The sequence below is a fragment of the Aptenodytes patagonicus genome, chromosome 1 (assembly GCF_965638725.1).
Source record: "Aptenodytes patagonicus chromosome 1, bAptPat1.pri.cur, whole genome shotgun sequence".
Taxonomy (NCBI): Eukaryota; Metazoa; Chordata; class Aves; order Sphenisciformes; family Spheniscidae; genus Aptenodytes; species Aptenodytes patagonicus.
The window spans coordinates 37,650,475-37,667,934 of NC_134949.1; the positions used below are offsets into that span (position 1 = coordinate 37,650,475).

General features: G+C 46.4%; 1 protein-coding gene across 3 annotated transcripts in view; it reads left to right on the forward strand.

Annotated features, from left to right (window-relative positions):
- Window positions 1–8,031: 8,031 nt before the first annotated feature.
- The window catches only part of SRGAP1 (SLIT-ROBO Rho GTPase activating protein 1), a 162,636-nt gene continuing 153,207 nt past the window's right edge, over window positions 8,032–17,460 (forward strand). For all 3 annotated transcript variants that reach the window (XM_076332133.1, XM_076332140.1, XM_076332147.1), the window contains exon 1: window positions 8,032–8,224. In XM_076332133.1, coding sequence (XP_076188248.1) covers window positions 8,158–8,224 — 67 coding nt within the window. In that variant the 5' untranslated portion in view covers window positions 8,032–8,157. The remainder of the gene's footprint in view (window positions 8,225–17,460) is intronic.

Below are 17,460 nucleotides of genomic sequence, written 5' to 3' on the forward strand. Positions count from 1 at the left end.
GACAGAAAACCAGGTTCAATAAAGGACATGGGTACCCGCAGCACCTCCTGCCTCCTGGCCCCCCCGAGAGTCCACTCCTCCGCAGCAGGCACTTGGGCATTGCCTGAGGAATCATAGGCATCTCAAAATTCACCCAAAACCCCGCATGCTACATAAAGACCCTCTCACAGCCACACTATAAGAAAAGCCGAGGACAGAGAAATGTCTGAAGTCTCCCTCCTGCTCAGGGCTACGTGTTTAACACAGAGTTTTGAGAGGGAGACTGCAGCAAGGACCACCTTCACTTTAGAGAATCACAAGTATCAAGTCTTTAAAAGAACAGTGTTCAGGTTACCCTCGTCTTTTAAAACCTGATGGCAGGAGAAGGACATTGTGACGCCTTTTAATACACGGGAGCAGCAGCCCGAGAAGCGGGAGGCATGGATTCAATTCCTTCTGCAGCCTGAAACCATTCCAGCTGCCACCACCCAGCTCACCCTGGAGAGTTCTCAGGCCACACTAGCAGCTGGGGTTTTAGGTGATGTTAAACTGGTATTAAGCAAAATGTAGAAATGCTGGGTCTCCCCAGGCCCAGCTTGGTACCTGTATCCCTTTCTACTTCCATTTGCCCAGGTATCACCACCTTTAGCCATCTGACACCCCTCCTACATGATTCTGGTTCATCTTTTTGCAACAGTGAAGGCAAAAGTAGCTGAGGGAAAAAAAGAACTTGGGAAAGCAGCACGTTGCTGCTATCAATAATCAAAAGAGAAAATGCGACAGAAATAGCCTTTCTTTTTCCATTCTTGTTTCTCTCCACATATGCCTTGCTCTTGGGCAAGGGCTCAGCCAGAGGGTGGGCCAAGGAGCTGAATCAGAGAAATGGCAGCGTGCTGCATAGACCATTAATAGCAAGGCATTTTTTTAGCCTGATAGGCTGCAGCTGTTCCCACCCCTCTAGCCCACACTAATGAATAAGCAGACTAGCTAGATGTTTCTGCGAAAATGAACAAGGCTGACATTTGAAGTGTCATTGCTGGGCTTCAAAATTAATGCCCTTTTGAGATAAATGAGGGCAGTTCACAACCTTTAAACTACTGGCACAGCCTGAAGCAGCCCAGAAAGCTGAGATTCTGTAAAATCTGGATGATGCGTGAAGGCCATATAAGGATAGCAAGACCAGGAGTTGAGTTCCCCTGTCTAAGTTCTGGGGGTTCAATCCAGCAGCCTTATTCATATAAGCATTTTAGTTAAAGTCAAATAACAGCAGCATGATGAAGTACATAGGACTGATTTTTAAAAATACAGTGTTCTTAATTCTCTGATGCTGCTTCAAGCAGTTTCTTCTCCTTTTAAACTTAACCCAACTTTTAACATTCTCCACCCAAAACCTTTAGTGTGAGGTCAGGAGTAATGAAGTAGCAGAAGTATTTCACTTTTAGCTGAGAACTGATAGAACAAACATAAACGCAAATGGAAAATTTTAAACCAAAAGCTCATTATCAGAGTTGCAATTATCTACTCATCAAAGAGTAGATCAACTTGAATTACCACAACCACGGCCCCTTAGGCTCACTTGGAACAGTTCTCTCAAACACACCGGTGTTCCCCCACCAGGCTTGGAAAGAAAAGCTAAACCAAAAACCATCCTAGTGCTTCTCTGGACAATATAGCTGTTAAATTTAAGAAGTAAGGTAAAGATCCAGAATAATGCTAGCGCATGTAAGCTGGCAGATGTAAGGCACATGCAGTTGCCTAAATTTAGGTGCGTGAAGCTTACAAATTGGACATTCGGCTCATTATGTTGAGAAGTGGAATACCAGAGTCTCAAAGGCTACCAACAGAACAAAAGTAGCCCTACAGAGAACACAAACCCTGCAGTGAGAATGCAATTACTTCTACATTTCTTCTCCTTCAAAATGGCAAGACTGCCTCAGTCTCTTCTCATTAAGTGAGAAAGTTATTACTCGGAATTCATTCCTCCTTGTAATTACTAATTGGGAAGTGAATAGCAATACCATATAAAAAAAGGATAATATTCTTAACAACAGTAAAAGGCATAAAGTAGCCTCATCACTTTCTATATATTAGTTATGTCATTAGTCCTCAGCACCGCTCAAAATGAACACGTTAACAAGGAAACGTTAAACTGCACTTCATGACTGTAAAGCCAAAGGACTAAATATTGACATACCAATTACTGCTTTAAGTCTCATTAATTTCTTCAAACAATATCGCATGCATTTGAACATGGCAAATTGGCTGTATATACACATACACACACATGTATAGAGAAGGTTACCTCATGGTATTTTTCCTGAATCCTCCTTCAGACGACAGGCCGACAGGATTACTTTCCAACGTGACTGCAAATAGTAAATGAACAAATGCAGTCTGCATATGCTTAGCTGTGGATTTTATTCAGGAGCAAGGGACTATATATAATCACCATATTTCTAATAGACTGCTGTTAACATTCAGCATATTACATTCAGGTTTGATGAAGAGAATGTCATTCCTGTCCTATATGACCCCTGGTTATGATAATAAGGAAAACTGGAACAAAATCCATCCTAAAAGAAGTGTCTAAAATAAGTGAACTGTAGTGATCACCACCAAGGACAAGCCCACCTCTCTTGATTGACTTTTGAAGGAGGTTAAATGACTCGGTTAAATAACTCGTTTAGATTAGGCATATGAATTTAGTTGCCTAAACTTAGGTGCACAAAGCTCACAAAATGGACATTCAGACCATTATGCCCAAAAGAAACCCAGCAATTGCTCAACAGACAAAAATGGTAATCCAAAGAAGTACATAGTAAACACCTAGGGCTTGAAAATTATTATGGACCCAGGTATAGCATGAATTTAAAGCACATTACCAGCTCTACATACTCCACCTGTAGACACTCTCATTGTGAAATAAGAATGCCTTTTCTTCCTTTACTCTGCTTCTGGAAGAGATTGTGTCCCCAGGCCCTTACAATCAATACACCGTGCCAGTGGTCAGAGTACTGTTCCTGGAAATGAATGGTTAGTGACAGCTTAGGCTCACAGAGAAACTCAGGTGAGGGAAACATCTTTCCTGAAGTACTGAAGTTTGGGCAGCTCACAAATCTCATTTCATTGCTGTGAAGGTCCAGCTTTAGAGCCACTCACTTTCAGGTCAGCCAGGGTGAAGTCCCGGCTCTTCTGCAGCCTGTGACAAACTCCGTAAGCCCAGATTTCATCTCCATGTCTCAGGAGTTTGTAAGCACGGAGCAGCATTAAGTGCTGCACTGGTTGAGGGCAGGGGAGAGAAAAAAAGCCTCGCTGGTTCTATATCTTAGATAAGCAATTGTATTTACTAAAATAACCTCATTCCCAAGCAAATAGAGTTGATTCTATAGAAATGTGCATCTTATCAGTGACAAACATTTGAACGAGGTCTTTGAATGGTGCCTCTTACTGATTTTTCAATAACAATCAAATGTTTTGTTGTTTCAATTAAAGCTTGGTCTTTCATTTAGAGACTTACTGTCCAACTGTAAAATGACTGGTTGACTGTAATTATAAAGCATGATGAATTATATCTGTCTTCTTTTCAGTCTAAAGAAAATTAGCGTAGGGTTTTGTTGTTTAAGGGGGTCGATGCGTTTCATTATGTGCTCACAGAGAACAGCTCGGTGATATTCCAGCAATCAGTTACATGGTCTATTTTTATTAGCAGCACAAGAAAGCAAATACTGCACAGTTCATCAGGCTGTGTAAATGAAATGCAATAATGAAGTTCTCAAGCAAGCAGAATCCAGCATGCCTGCGTTATTCCCTGTTTGCACTGAGTGCATGCAGTATTGCAGGAACTGCTCTCTGTATAAACACATCTCTGGTTTATCATACATAATTCAGGATTTCCAATTCCCTGATGGAGTAGATTATCTAACTCCATACACTGAGGTATGGTCCACAAAGCCTGCACCAGTATTGTACCGCTGCAGTACCCTACTACACTGCATTATTGATACAACTCTGCCTCTTGCAACAGCATATGTGCTCTCAATCAGCTTTATCCTAATACTTTTTAAATGTCTGCAGTGTTCTCCCTGCCAAGACCTGGATATTCTCTACATGCAATAATTTAGAGTTCACAGAACAACGCTGTGGATAAACAAGCGTTTTCAAGCATCATCCACAGGTGCACAGGGGTTCATGTAACAAGACTGTTCCACAGCTCTAGCATTTGCTGCCTTGAAATTGATGGGAAGTCTGTGGGGACCCCTTTGGGAACAGGTCTCAAAAGACAGGGATTTCTGTAACTCCTCTTCTGTGTCCTGTAAGTCACCTCAAACCTGGCATTGCAGAGCCCAGGCAGAGTCTGTTCCTGTGCAATTGCCATCCTCGCAAAGGGATTGCAGGCTGTGTAAATCAGTGTGGAATTGAGTCCAGAGACTTGAGCTGCCACAAACATCTTAAAAGAAGATTACACCCATGTAATAATGCACAATCCTTTGCCAATCCCTAAAGAAGGGCGGGGGGGGAGGCAGGAATCAGATTTCTCAACCAGCTCAATCCTGGTTGTCCTGGAGGCCAACCCTAACTCAGGGATCCAGAATCTGTGCAGCTCTGAGCCTGGCACGCTCAAGCCTGCTGGGGCAAGGATCCATCCTTGGTCAGTGGTCCTGCCACGGACACGCAGTCCTGAGCTGAGCGGCTGAAGGCAGGGAGATCAGTCTCCAGAGCCAGAAGATGGTTTCTGCATCTTCACAGGCAATTGCCTTTGCAGAGAAACAGAAATGCTCCCTCTGCAGCCTCTGGTTGGGCTCTGTGGAGCCAAGCCCATCCTCTGGCTGCAGCATCTAGCCCAGGGAGAAGGGGTGGTGTAGGCATGGGTGTTCAGCCCCCCTCTGCACCCTTCTCCTGGGGAGAAAGATCTGGGCAGTATTTCCCAGCATAGGCTCAGTGGCAAGAGGGGGATGTGTCCTTCAGCCCCCAGGAGAGGAGGAGGCAGATAACTTCATGTCTACACCTCCAACCACATCTCGGGCATGGTTCGCATGCCCAGCTCCTGGGCAAGGGAGACAGGGACTGGCCTGGCCGGGGGTGCCAACCTGCATGGCCTCCCTCAGGGCACGAGGGGACTTGACCACCATTCTCTGTCCTCACCAGTTGTGAAAACACTGTGCTCTGCAAGACCAGGCAAGACTCACAGCTAATCTCCAGCTAGTGCCCCATGTCCCCTGGGAACGCAGCCCACTGTCTTGTAAATCAGCTTGCCCTCAGCCTAACAGATGGACTGGAACAGCCAGGAGGCAAGACGTAAGCATCAAAGGCTGAGATGAAAACCAGAGTTGGGTGGGATTACTGAGATGACTGCTCTTTTAAGGCAGGGCTTCTTATTCAAGGGATGTAATTTGACCATCCAGCTTGGAGTTAAATTGGCTTCAGACAATAACCTCTGATACTAAGATTGCTTTAGGTGATCTGAATTGGGATCAGCACTCAAAAGAGATAGTGCTGGGAGGGCAAGAGGAAGAGACGTAATAATATTATAGAGATCAACACATGAAGAGAGAAAGGAGAACAGGAACCCTGTTACCCCGATCCTGTAGTAGGGGAGAACATGGTACCTAATGAAACTGAAAGATGAACTGCAACGGACAGATGTAGACATACTGTTGAAATGCGGAGGTGTGGAAGTGAATGACTGCAATGTTAAGGCAATGCATTTATAAGAATTAAATATAAACACAAGCAAGAATGTCAGCATGAGTACAGTAATTGTGTCATTTCCCTCCAAGGGCCAGGTCCCCATAGCACTAAAGCTCAAATCCAGCCAAATTATTGGGTAGCTGGCTTGATCTTTCCCAGCAGCAGATGATCCCACCGTTCAATCCTGTTTGTCCTGAAGGGTCAGGTTTCTGGCGGTGTCAGGACCAGCTGTCCAGGGTAGGATCTCTAGGCACTTTCACCACACTAATCATACAGCAGCCACCTTTGGAAACTCCTTGTGAATAGTTTGCCACTTTGCCTAATCACTCCTGGACATACCTGACGTCAGCAGAGCCTTCTGTGCCTCCAGAAAGTCCTCTGCCTGCCTTTAACCTCCTCAGAGCTGACCTCCCTGCAGCCCAAAGTCTGCAGCTGTGGCCTTGGGGTTTGGCTTTTGGCTTTGACCCATGAACGACAGCCACATTCTTTGCCCATCACAAGGCAGCAGTGTCCATCACTCTTTGCTTTTTCCATGTTTTTTTCAGCAAGCTCTTCTTGGGCAAAGGCTGAGTTTCAGGGCAGCCAGGGGAAAGGGAAAGGGAAAGGGTTTGTGCAACCTGAGTCACATCTGACTCCTTTTGCAAGTGACTCTCAAGCTTAGAGCTCAGGACGTAGGAGAAGCGTGGCTACTGGGTCTGTGAACCGCCGTGCTTGGCTCCTGGCATGCACGGCCTCATCTCAACCTGCAGAGCTGGCAGCCAGCTCATCCTCTGCAGCCCTGAAGGGCTGAGCCAGGTGCCAGCTCTGCAGGCAGAGAAGGAGGCTGTCCCCATCGCTGCTGGAGGCACCCAGGAGCAAGGGCATGCCTTTGCCACCTCTCCCCCTTGGTGACTTGCCCCATGCTCCCAACTCCAGCTCTTCCTGCTCTTCTGGACCACCTTCTTCCCCTTCTCACAGCCCTGGCTTCGCGGGGAGAGCTGTGCACTATCACTCGCCGGGCTGGAGTCCATCCTTCTGATGCTGACATCGAACGTGACCGTCTGACAGGGCCAGCCCCTACGTGTGCCACGCACAACACTTCAAGGGAGCAGCATTTCAGATGGCCTCCCACCCTGTTTTCCTTGTTTCCCCCGTGAGCTGCAGGAGTGCCCCTCACAGGGGTGCTGACAGTCCTGCCCTCGACAACAAGCTGCATCCAAAGGGGAGCACCACACAGGCGAGGACGGAGGAAGCAAGACCCGCTGTGCTGAGGGACATGGCTCTCCCCTCAGTGCCACCATGCCCCTGGCCCCTCTGGGGACTGGTCCCTGGGCATGCCACTGCAGCCACGACCCCACTCAGCACAGCCGTGCCCTGCCTCCACAGAAACGGGGGAGGAAAATTGGGTCCTCAAAGGACAAATCTGCTCTCTGGCCTCTTCCCTCCCTGTGCGGCTTGGCGGTGGTGGCAGCACGGGGCTTTAACTTTCCCTGCCGGATCAAGAGCTTTCTGTCACCATATTGCCGCCTCACACCCTTGTCCCTTGAGGGCACCCGGCCACCATATGTTCGCTGCGGGCCGCGGGGCGGGGGCGGTGGCCCCTTCCCTCCTGCCCCCGCCCGGGCCCGCCGGGCCTGCTAGGCCTCCCGCCGCGGGGTAGCCGGGGGAAGCGGGCGGCGGGGCCTGCGGGCCCGGCCCGCGGCGCGGCGGTGGGCGGCGGCCGCGCTCCCGCCCCGGCTGCCGGCAGGGGGAAGGCGGAGCGGGCGCCACCGGGGACGAGGCGAGCGAGGAGCGGTAGGCGGGCGGGGAGGTAGGAAGGGAGGAGAGAGCGGCGGGAGGGCGGGGAGAAGTTTATTCCCGGAGACACCTCTCCAGGGCGCGGCGGGGGTGCCGCCCCGCGCCGGCCGCTGCTCGGGCTGCGGGGCTGGGACATGCGCCTCCGCGCTGCCGCCCGGGGTTAGTCACGGCGGGGCGCCGGCCCCGAGTCCCCACCCAGGCGAGCGCGGCGACAGGAGTAACTAGTGCCTCTGGCGTACGGACCGAGCGCGGTCGCCTGCCTGCCTCCTGCCTCCCGCCCACCGCCCGCGCCCTCTCCCTCCTTCCCTTCCCCTCTCCCGGGTGCGTGAGGAGAGATAACAATGGTGGGGCGCAGCCGCCGGGCCCCCACCCTCGCCTAGTGGAAGCGGGTGCCCCGCGGCCAGCGGCAGCTCCTCCGCCGCCCCGCCCTGCGGCGGCCCCGGGCCGCGGACCGCGTTGCTGCCGGCGGCGGTGCCTGGAGGCGATGGTGCCCGCGCCGGGGTTAGTCTGATCGCCGCCTCCCCGCCTCGCCGCCTCCGGTGCCGGCGGCGCTCCCGCGGGGCCAGCCGCCCGCCGCCGCCCCGGCCGCCGCGCTCGCTCGGGCTTGTGGCCATCTGATACAACTTGGGAGCCCCTCCAGAAAAATAATAATAATTAATAATAATAATTTAAAACAAGGAGAAGAAGGGGAGAAGCGGAAGAAGCAAGTGGATAATGTCAACCCCGAGCAGATTCAAAAAGGACAAAGAGATTATAGCGGAGTATGAAAGTCAAGTGAAAGGTAAGCGCGGGGCGCGGGAGGCGCCTCCCCGGCCTCAGGGGCGCGGGGCGCCGGCGACGAGAGCCCCCGCGGCGGGCCGGCCGCCCTGCCGGCCCCTTCCCCCGGGCTGCGGGCCGAGGCCGGCCCCGCCGCCACCACCGTCCGGGCGGTCGGTCCCTGTTGCCTGAACTTCGGCGCGGCGGCGGAGGGGAGCGGGGAGAGGGCGGCGGCCGCTGCCCCCCCACACTCCGAGCGGCGCCGGTTTGTGTGAGGGGCCGGCGGGGGCAGGGGCCGAGCGGCAGCTGCGGCTGTTGCTCCGCCGGGGCCGGGCAGCGGACACCTTCCCTTCCTCCACCGACTTCGCTAACGCTGGAGGGGGAGATAAAAAGAAAAAAAAAAGGCTTGGCAGTTAAACTAAGGCGAGAGACAATAGTAAGCCATGCCCCTTTCTTAAGGCACATGGCTGGTGTCTCCCACCCGCCCCTCAGGGTTGTGGTTTCTGTGTTGGGCTGTGGAAGATGCCTAATAAAGAATTATCTCTGACTATTGAATGAGCCCTTTCAACCATCCCAGGAAGTATTTCAGCCTCACATCGCCCGGCTGTATCGCATCCAACTATTGTGCCAAGGACAGCGCTGGCAGACACTGGCTTGAGCCGCCAGCGCTTCCAGACCCTCGAGTTTCCTCTCCTCGCATAGCGTTTTCCCCTCTGCCAGGGTCTTGGATGGAACATAGGATGGGAAAGTAGCAGCATGGGCGGTGGAGTGTGGGTGTCTTGGTGCACATCCTTTTCTTCTGGATGCTGTCGGGGAATATATTGCATAATACAGAAATTGCAATAAACCCAAGCTTCAAGGATGTATGTGAACCTGAAATGCAGCGTTTAAAAAGCTATGCGACACCTGAACTCTGTTTATTAAAATGGTGTGGGTGTGCTCTTTATGTACCTGGGGTGGACCCTCCTTGATGCTGCCTGCAGTCTCTGTGCAGAGACGGAGCGTGTCCGCACACAGGTCTGTGGGCTTCAGGAGCCCTCCTGCCCCACGCAGGCAAGGGTTGGGGAACCTTCAAACCGAGGTGTCTGAAATGGGGTGGGAGGAACCACTCCACAGCTGTCCAAAGATTTGTTGACTTTCTGTAATTGCACAGTATTTTTTCCTCTTACTTGATCCTGCGAGATCAAATTTTCAAGACAATTCTTGGGGTTTCATTGTCCTTTTTCCCCTTAAAAGGAAAGAGGTAGTTTTTGAGTTTTCTTCTTCCTAAGCTTAACTTTTTGTGAAAAATACCTGTCACCAATGAAAGTCTTTTTGGCTCCAGGAAGGGATTTAGGCTTAAAATAAGGGACCTGCCAGATAGGTTGGCAGTAAGGGGTCTTTTCTGAGCTGGCAGGTAGGCCATGCTTCAAGTGTCTGTTTGACATGGGCAGGGCTGAGGCAGCTTTCACGTAGCTGGTGGATTCACTGCCATTGAGCCCTTGGAGGATCGGTGCTTCTGCCTCTCTGTGGAGATGGTGGAGATTTGTCTTGATCACTGAGCAGAAAAAATGTTCAAGATCTTAAGCTCTTTGCAGAGTGTGCAGGCTGTTTTTTGCCTCCTCCTAACACGATTGTTACGGGCTCAGCCTTTATTAACCACAGCCAGTTGCTATATAAGCCGTTCTTTTCTTTTAAATAATGAAGAAAAAATACCGTGCCCTTCAGCTACATATATCGGATCTTTTCATAAACAACAAAGATTAAGGTAGCAAGCATCTCTGATAACCTGGCTCCTTGGTGTCATGGTCCCCCATCATAATTGCAGAGGGAGGTAGCATTTGAAAACATAGCTTAGTAGGAATTTTGACTTGCTTTTGCTCCTTTGTGGTGGTCTGTGGTGTATCTGGTCCCGCCTGCCTCGCTTGAATTGTTGATGAGCAGCTGTTTGAAAAAGTATACTGGGCTAGAAATTGTAGCCAGAGCTTCTTTTTCTTTAACCAGCATCACTACAATTGTATTTCAGGTGGCAAGAACTGTCTGTACTAAGACATAATTCTGCTCGATGCTAGCTCAGTGATACTATAACAAAGTAATAATACCATTGTGTGATACCTTGAAAATCTTTTTGATACTGGGGGGTCAAGGCCTAAGGAATCAGTCCTAATTAGCCAGCAAGGTAACTTTAAGTGAATATAACTGCAGGAAATGCAGGTCCCTATATGCTACCTGGAATTTCATTCATTAAGATAGGAGAAAGGGCGTGGCCAAAATGCTTTTGCTGCTTATGATTTCTGGTGTTTGCAATGGCTAGCTGATTTTTCACTGCTGACATGTTTAGTTGCCTGAAGGATGTGGACAATTTGGCAGCAAACTGGCCATTTGAGGTCCTCTGGACAAGCGCGTGCAAAGGAGTGTAACACCACATATATCCCTTACCTTGTTATGAGATTACATTGAGCCCAGCATGCTGAACACCAGTGTTAGCGATTCAGAAACGATACCACTGATGTGTTGTCCTGGTTTTGGACACGACGTGTGCATTTGTAAATCCTGTTGTAAGATGTCTGAATATTGATACTGAAGAAAGAGGGGCCTCTTAACGTACATGGCCTGTAGGGTATGTATATGGTGCCATATTTGGAAATGAGGATTTAATAGTGCCATTCTTCACATAGCTTTTCTGCTCTTAACTCCTCAAATAGGAAGCAGTAACAGATGTTGATTGTTCTGCCTGGTTCCTGGGTGGTGTAAACTGACAACTTCTCCTTGGACTTTTAGCAATATCAGTAGATTGGCTGTTGCTTTAGCGGAGGTCATACAGGAACAGTAGAAAGCCTGCAAATGTTACCTGGTTGTCAAGCTGAAGTGGACAAGGTACTTCTGACTTGTTGGGCAATTATTGCACACTTTTTTGCAACATCCCTGTTCTTCAGGCTAACTTCTGTCAAGAACTATCCCAATTGCAGCAGTAAGGGAATTGTGTTCACTTCCCTGCACGTCATATAGAAAGCAGAAGGATATTTCTTAACAATGTCTTAATACTGAAGTTAGATCTGTCTAGATGGATACCTATACCCATTGTTTTGGGGGATGTAAGGATATTACGATGACATAGGCACCTTAATTTGTAGACATAAAGGCGCATGGGAAGTATTGGTTGGTTCTGTAACTTTGCTTGTTGGAAGTGAGCTATCTTGATACTGTATTGGATACAGTTCCAGTATGACCTTGTTACTTGATAATTTTGCTGAAGCACCTACTTCTCAGCAATGTTTCACTTTCTAATTCAAAAGCTTTAGGAAAGGCATCAAGAGCTTGTTTAGTCAAGAACATTTTGACAGTTCTGAGGAACAATTTATACTATTGTTAAAACGGCTTGGGCAATGTGCCTTGTGGACTTTCTGCAGACTATATTGGATTACTGAATAAAATCGCTTCTTAAAATATCCCTGATCATCCAGACTATCAATTGTATGTGTTTTTTCTGAAGAACATGATAATTTTATAGGCCCTCTGAAGTTATTAGAGGTAGGTTTTCTACCAATCTTGCAAATGGGGTGGGGGATATGACTAGAGCTAGAAAGTAAAGGGAATCCTGTTTAAATGAGCAACAGACTGGTGGTATAGTCAGGAGCTGAGTATTAACTTTCTGATACATGACCCTACTTAGATTTATACACAGCATTCCTTAACTCAAAGCTCAGTTGACTATCGTAGCCTATTATTATCCTACCTTTTGTATTCTGAGGACCAGCTGCTCCTTGGTACTGATGATAATGTAAGGTAGTGTCTGTTGATAAAGTTACTGAGCAATCCAAAGTAGCAAAGAAATACCCACACGGACATCAGAGGATGCTCTAGTATCTCAGGTATGGTGAAGGGTGAGCTAGTGAGATCTTGAATACCTGGCTCACTTCAGAAATGTATCCCTCTGGAGAAGAAATGTGTAGTAGTAGCAGAGGATTGGGGATGCTACTCAATAGCTTTCAGATGATTCAAGTGTTAAACTGGCATGTATACCTTCTTAAGACTTGTAACTGGCCTTTCATGCACAGGAGAAATGTGCTTTGAATAGGTAAGCATTGTGCTGACTGATTTATCTGGGCCTGTCTATTCAGTGAGATCCTCTGTATGGTTTGAACTGTTGAGGCCTTTGGAGTTTTAACTGTCTCTTGGCCTTCCTATGCAACTGCATCGCCAACTGAAAAGGACTGAGGGAAGAGCTACTTAGATGCTTCCTTTTTCCACCTTCATTTTCCAGTGAAAATGGAAGTGACTGAGTGGAAATATAAGCCCAAAAGCAGCTTTGTGAAGGGAGACACTACCCCAAGATCAATATTTGCATGGTCTTCTTCAGAACAAAATAATCCTATTTTCCACCCGAAACAACTTGTTAGCACTCTGTATTACATTGCCTAATTAATTTTTATGGAAAATGAAAATTCTCATTTGTGAAACTGAATTTCAACTTACTTCAGATTAAAACAATCTAGAATTAAAACAACAACAACAGAAGCTTCTCTGAGGGAAGTCTGAGTTCTGAAATACAAATTGGGTTGACGTTTTAGTAAACTTATCTGATAACTATTTTGAACAAAATCTTCGTAATGAAAAATTTGGTGCCTTGGATGATGCCAGAATTGTTGAGTTCTATTTCGAAAAATTCTGGTAGAATTGGCATAGATGCCAATTTCCAAAGTTCAAGTTTATCAAGTGTGGTTCAGTAGAAATTTTCCTGATCAAAGAACTTAACCACAATGAACTTTGTCTTATACAGAAAGGATATTGTTCTCCATGCTGTTTTTCAGTTGGAGTTACATGTTGTTCGAGAGGCTAATGAAGGATAGTTCCTTACCTTTTTCCCCCCCTACTTTCTTCCTGCTCTCTGATCCTTCCCTTCAGAGTACAAACTTCAATTGTCCAGGTAAATGTTAATGAGTTTGTAGTTGGCTACACAGCTGGAAGGGGGATCTGCAGGTTTAAATAGTTCAGTCATAAACCGAACAATATTTCTTTTTTTTTTTTAACCTAAATATTCAGTACTCTTACTCTTCTCACAGCTTTCTTGGAATGAAAACTAAGGAACTTGTTTTAGTTCAGTACTGTGCACCAAATTATTTGGGGGGTGGGGGAAGCCCTACAGATAGCCTACTTCCCAAAGGTCACGATTGAGGAACTTCAGAGGTTTTGGCCTCTTAGTCTTTCTATATAATTAAAGAAAAAAATGCCTTTTCTTGGTACCTTTTTGAAAATATGACCAACGGTCAGGAAAGTAGACTTTTTTTCCTGGTTTGACCACACACTGCAGCTGGTGTCTCCCAGCACTGCAGTGAAACTACGTTTATTATTTTACTTGAATTTAAAGGTGAATAAAGTGCTAATTGCTATAGCACACATGAAAGGGCGAGCAATGAATGGATTGTCTGACCAGTGTTTCTTTCTGCCGATATGGCAATCATAATGCATACTTAATGTGTGTACGTTTTGTGCATGCCTGCACTTTTTTTGTTAGTCTCTAAGAAAGCTTTAACTCGCCTCTGACTCTGAAGCAGTTTGGATCCTTCTATGATCACTTCCTTGGGGCTTTTATTCCTTTCCAAATGTACTTTCTGTGCAGTTTCACTGTTGCAGAGCAATGCTCTAAATCATGCTAAGGTTCATTTAATTTCCTGCCATTATCTTTTATTGGTCACTTTTTAATGAACTGAAGTCCTAGTTGCTAATAAAATTAAACTTATAGCTTTGAAATGGCTGTGGTAAGACAGAATGGGATCCGAATTTCATCTCATTTTCTGCCTCAAACTTTGCTTGGGTTAGGTTTTGCCTTTTGTGAAAACTGGTCTCCTTGTCAGTCAGAGGTGATGGATGGTAGCACTGGAAAAAAGTGGGTCAGTGCTGTTAAGACTGGATAAGAAATCCCCTGCTGACCATTACACAGCCTATTAGAAATCACTGACCATGACTTGACAGCGCGGCACGTCTAATCTCTGTTTTGGACAGGGCTGGATGTGGGGGAGAGCACAAATGGAGCCAGGCAGGTGTCAATGGAAGCTCCTGTGGTGCTTGTTCTTCCCTTTACCTTTTTTCCAAGCCATTGCTACATCTAGCTGTCATGCTATCCCATGTCTAACCTTTCTGGTCCCCCTAGTGGAAATTAGTGTTACCTTAACTTGTATTAATCCCTATTAGAGTCTTGTCTACTCTTACTGCTTGGCTTTCACAGAGCAAAATAGGCTTTGGAGTGTGGGGGTTCGTTTTTGTGTGGGAGCGATTAGTCTAAATGTGTACCAGGGCTCCTTGCGCCCTTCGTGCTGCCCCCTTTGCTTCCTGCAGGTTTTAGTCTCATGGCAGCGTTTCCTCTGTGACTGGCTTCTCCCACCTTGCCAGTTACTGACCTGACCTTCCTGGGACCCCCCTGTGCTCTCTGCTCTGAGCTATCTGGGCTGCTCCGATGAAGTGCTGGCCATCTCCAAGGCAAGGCTGGCTGACCTTACTCTGTGCTGGTCAGTCCGGGAGCTGCGAGTCGTGAATAGCCTGTTCTGCCTGAAGTTACTTCATGTCTTTTCCTTCCCCACTCCTTGTCTCTCGGGCACCGTGCCAAATATCCTGAGGTTCAAGAGATTGTCGGGTATGTATGTATATATGTATGTATGTATGTATACATGCATGCGGAGGAAGAGCAACAGCTGAAAACTGGAGGCAGTGGTTGAAGGCGCAATGTCTGGCGTTGCTGCTTGTGTACCACTGACAGGCATGAGGCTGGTGGGCTGTGCAGTAGCAGGCACTTGGGATGAAGCACAGAGGGCCATTGCTGAGAGCATGGGACTGTTTCCTGGGTAAGAGGCAGAGCTGTCTGCACAGGAAGACTGCTTGCTGCATGTGTTTTACATTACCAAGACTATATCTGGCACCAAAACCAAAGGAGTTGGTTATCGCTGCTCTTTTTCCTTTGTTTCCAAGACTTAAACAACTGCAGGCTGTTCGGGCAGTTTGTGTGGTGGCTTGGTCCTGTGGGAGTGCTCTAAGACAAACAATTCACTTTGATCTGTTGTAATGGGAGCGGTAATCCTGAGCCACCACTTCCTCAGGAATCTACTGTTTTCTGTAGCTTGTGGAAGTTATCTTCTGGTAGACATAGAAGTGTGTCACAAGTCAGTTATAGCCACCCGGTAGGCTAAAGGTGGTGTATTACATTTTAGCTATGCTCTACCCACTAATCCATCTTGTCCAGGCAAAATGCTGGTATTCTCAAGCCATTTTCTGTTAGCTACAGCTTAGTAACTGAACAAGAAAAATCTCTTCAATAGCCCCTTCCCTCTCCCTTGTTCATGTCACTATTTTTCAAGCATATACCTGTATGAATTTCAAGGTACAGTATTCAATCTTGCATCATACAACTCACTGGAAACCTGGACTTTACCTCCAGGTGACCATTTGATAAATCCTGAGATTGAGATGCAATCTCTTTATGGAAAATGAAAGATGTTTTGGAATTAACCCCAAGCAAATCTTCTGTTTCCAAGAACTGGCTTGTATATGGGCATGGCCGTGACTTTGTATTACTCTGCTGGTCAGTGAGTGCAAACATTATAATGAACAGTTTATCTTCTCTAGAAGGAGAAAACACTTGTTTTGGTTCATGGTTGGCACAATAAAATCATCCTAGCTCTAGGTGCATGTTAATGAGGTAGGTGTTGCAGGTAGGAAGAGAAGGTGCTCTTCATAGTTTTTCACTTGAAACATTTGGGCAAGAAAAGGGCCCAGCCTCTGTCAGAAAAATCTCTAGGAAATAAACACCAGCAAAACCACTAAATGCTCTCAGAAAATGCTGTGGAGAAAGTGTATGCTTTATGATTTGACTCTGTAATAATCATATCTGTGAAATGAGTTAAGGATGACCTATGTCATTAACTTCTAACTCTATCCGGTGTAGGACAGTGCAGTTGATCTGGTTTTAATGAAGCCCCTCTGAAGGTGTGTGGGTACTTGATCTGCATTTACCTTGATCATAGCATCTAGGGGGTTGCTTTTAGTTACAGAGTGGTGAGAAGGGAAAAAAGCTTTTCTTTGTCTATCATTTTTCTAGAAAAAGTTTCAGTAGAACTTGCTTAGAAGTATGATCGTGCATTCATTGGTTAGAATATCCCTATTAACTTTGTTATGTTGTCTATTATTGACCAATAAAACCTGTTTGAGTTTCAGTTGCAACCTCCTGAGACTTCCCATTACAGGTGTAGAAGTGCTGACAAGCAGGCAAGGGAGCTGTATTAGCATATTAACCAAAACATTCTCAAAATACAGTAGACTTTTTTTTTAGTTGTGAAGTAGAAGTTACAAAAAATATAATTAGAACACTTATGGCGTAGTATTTCTTCTTAACTATATTGGGAATAAAAAGCAAATGCAGCTGGCTTACCGGATGATGACTTCCAGGAGGTAATGATTGTAACCCTTTACATAATCAGCTGTTGTGGGAAACATAACTGACTACTGCAGATTCATGTAAATGGACTGTCCAGACTCCTTAACTGACTCAGTGCTTACTCATCTGAATTACTCCACATGTAGGATCTGCTAGAAGTTTGTTGGTGCTGTCTTGTGTAGGGAGTCTTCAAGACGCTGCTTTGACTTGTTTCTTCCAAGGTAGCAGAAGCAGAACAATGCACGCTTTTGGCTTTGCTCTGTCTGCGTGTTAAACTAAATACGGAGATGTGCTGATCCGCTTTCACTGTCCAGTGTATATTCTTTCATATGGTAAAAGAAACCAGTCTCTTCTGTTCTAGCCAGTTTCAGAGTATCTGCTTCCTGAAAATCAGAGGAATCTGCTCATGTTCACAAAGTACAGAGTACAGCAGAAGTCTAATAAGATTCAGTGATAGCTCTTGTATGGCTCTGTTCTTTCAACAGCCTGTCTTCTTATGAACCTTGCTGTTCTCTGCTTTTCCCCTCTGCCTCTTTTTTTAAGAGAAGAGAGGATAAACAATCTAAAGCGTTAGGTCAGAGGCAAGATAAAATAAGTGTTCATTCAGTACCAAGATGAGCAGGCATCTGAACCTGAACTTTCTAACTCAACAATTAAGTTACTGTTCTGGAAAGTAATAGAGAAATTGAAAGGATTACAAGTCACTTAATTCATTTTTTTTATATTATAGAACAAGAAGATCTATTATTCTGCTTTTTCTGCTGAAAAAAAAACACTTTAGCCTTTCGTCATTAACTTTTTTTTTTTAGGATTATAACTGTCCAGTAAATAATCTTTTAGGAAAGATTATACAATAG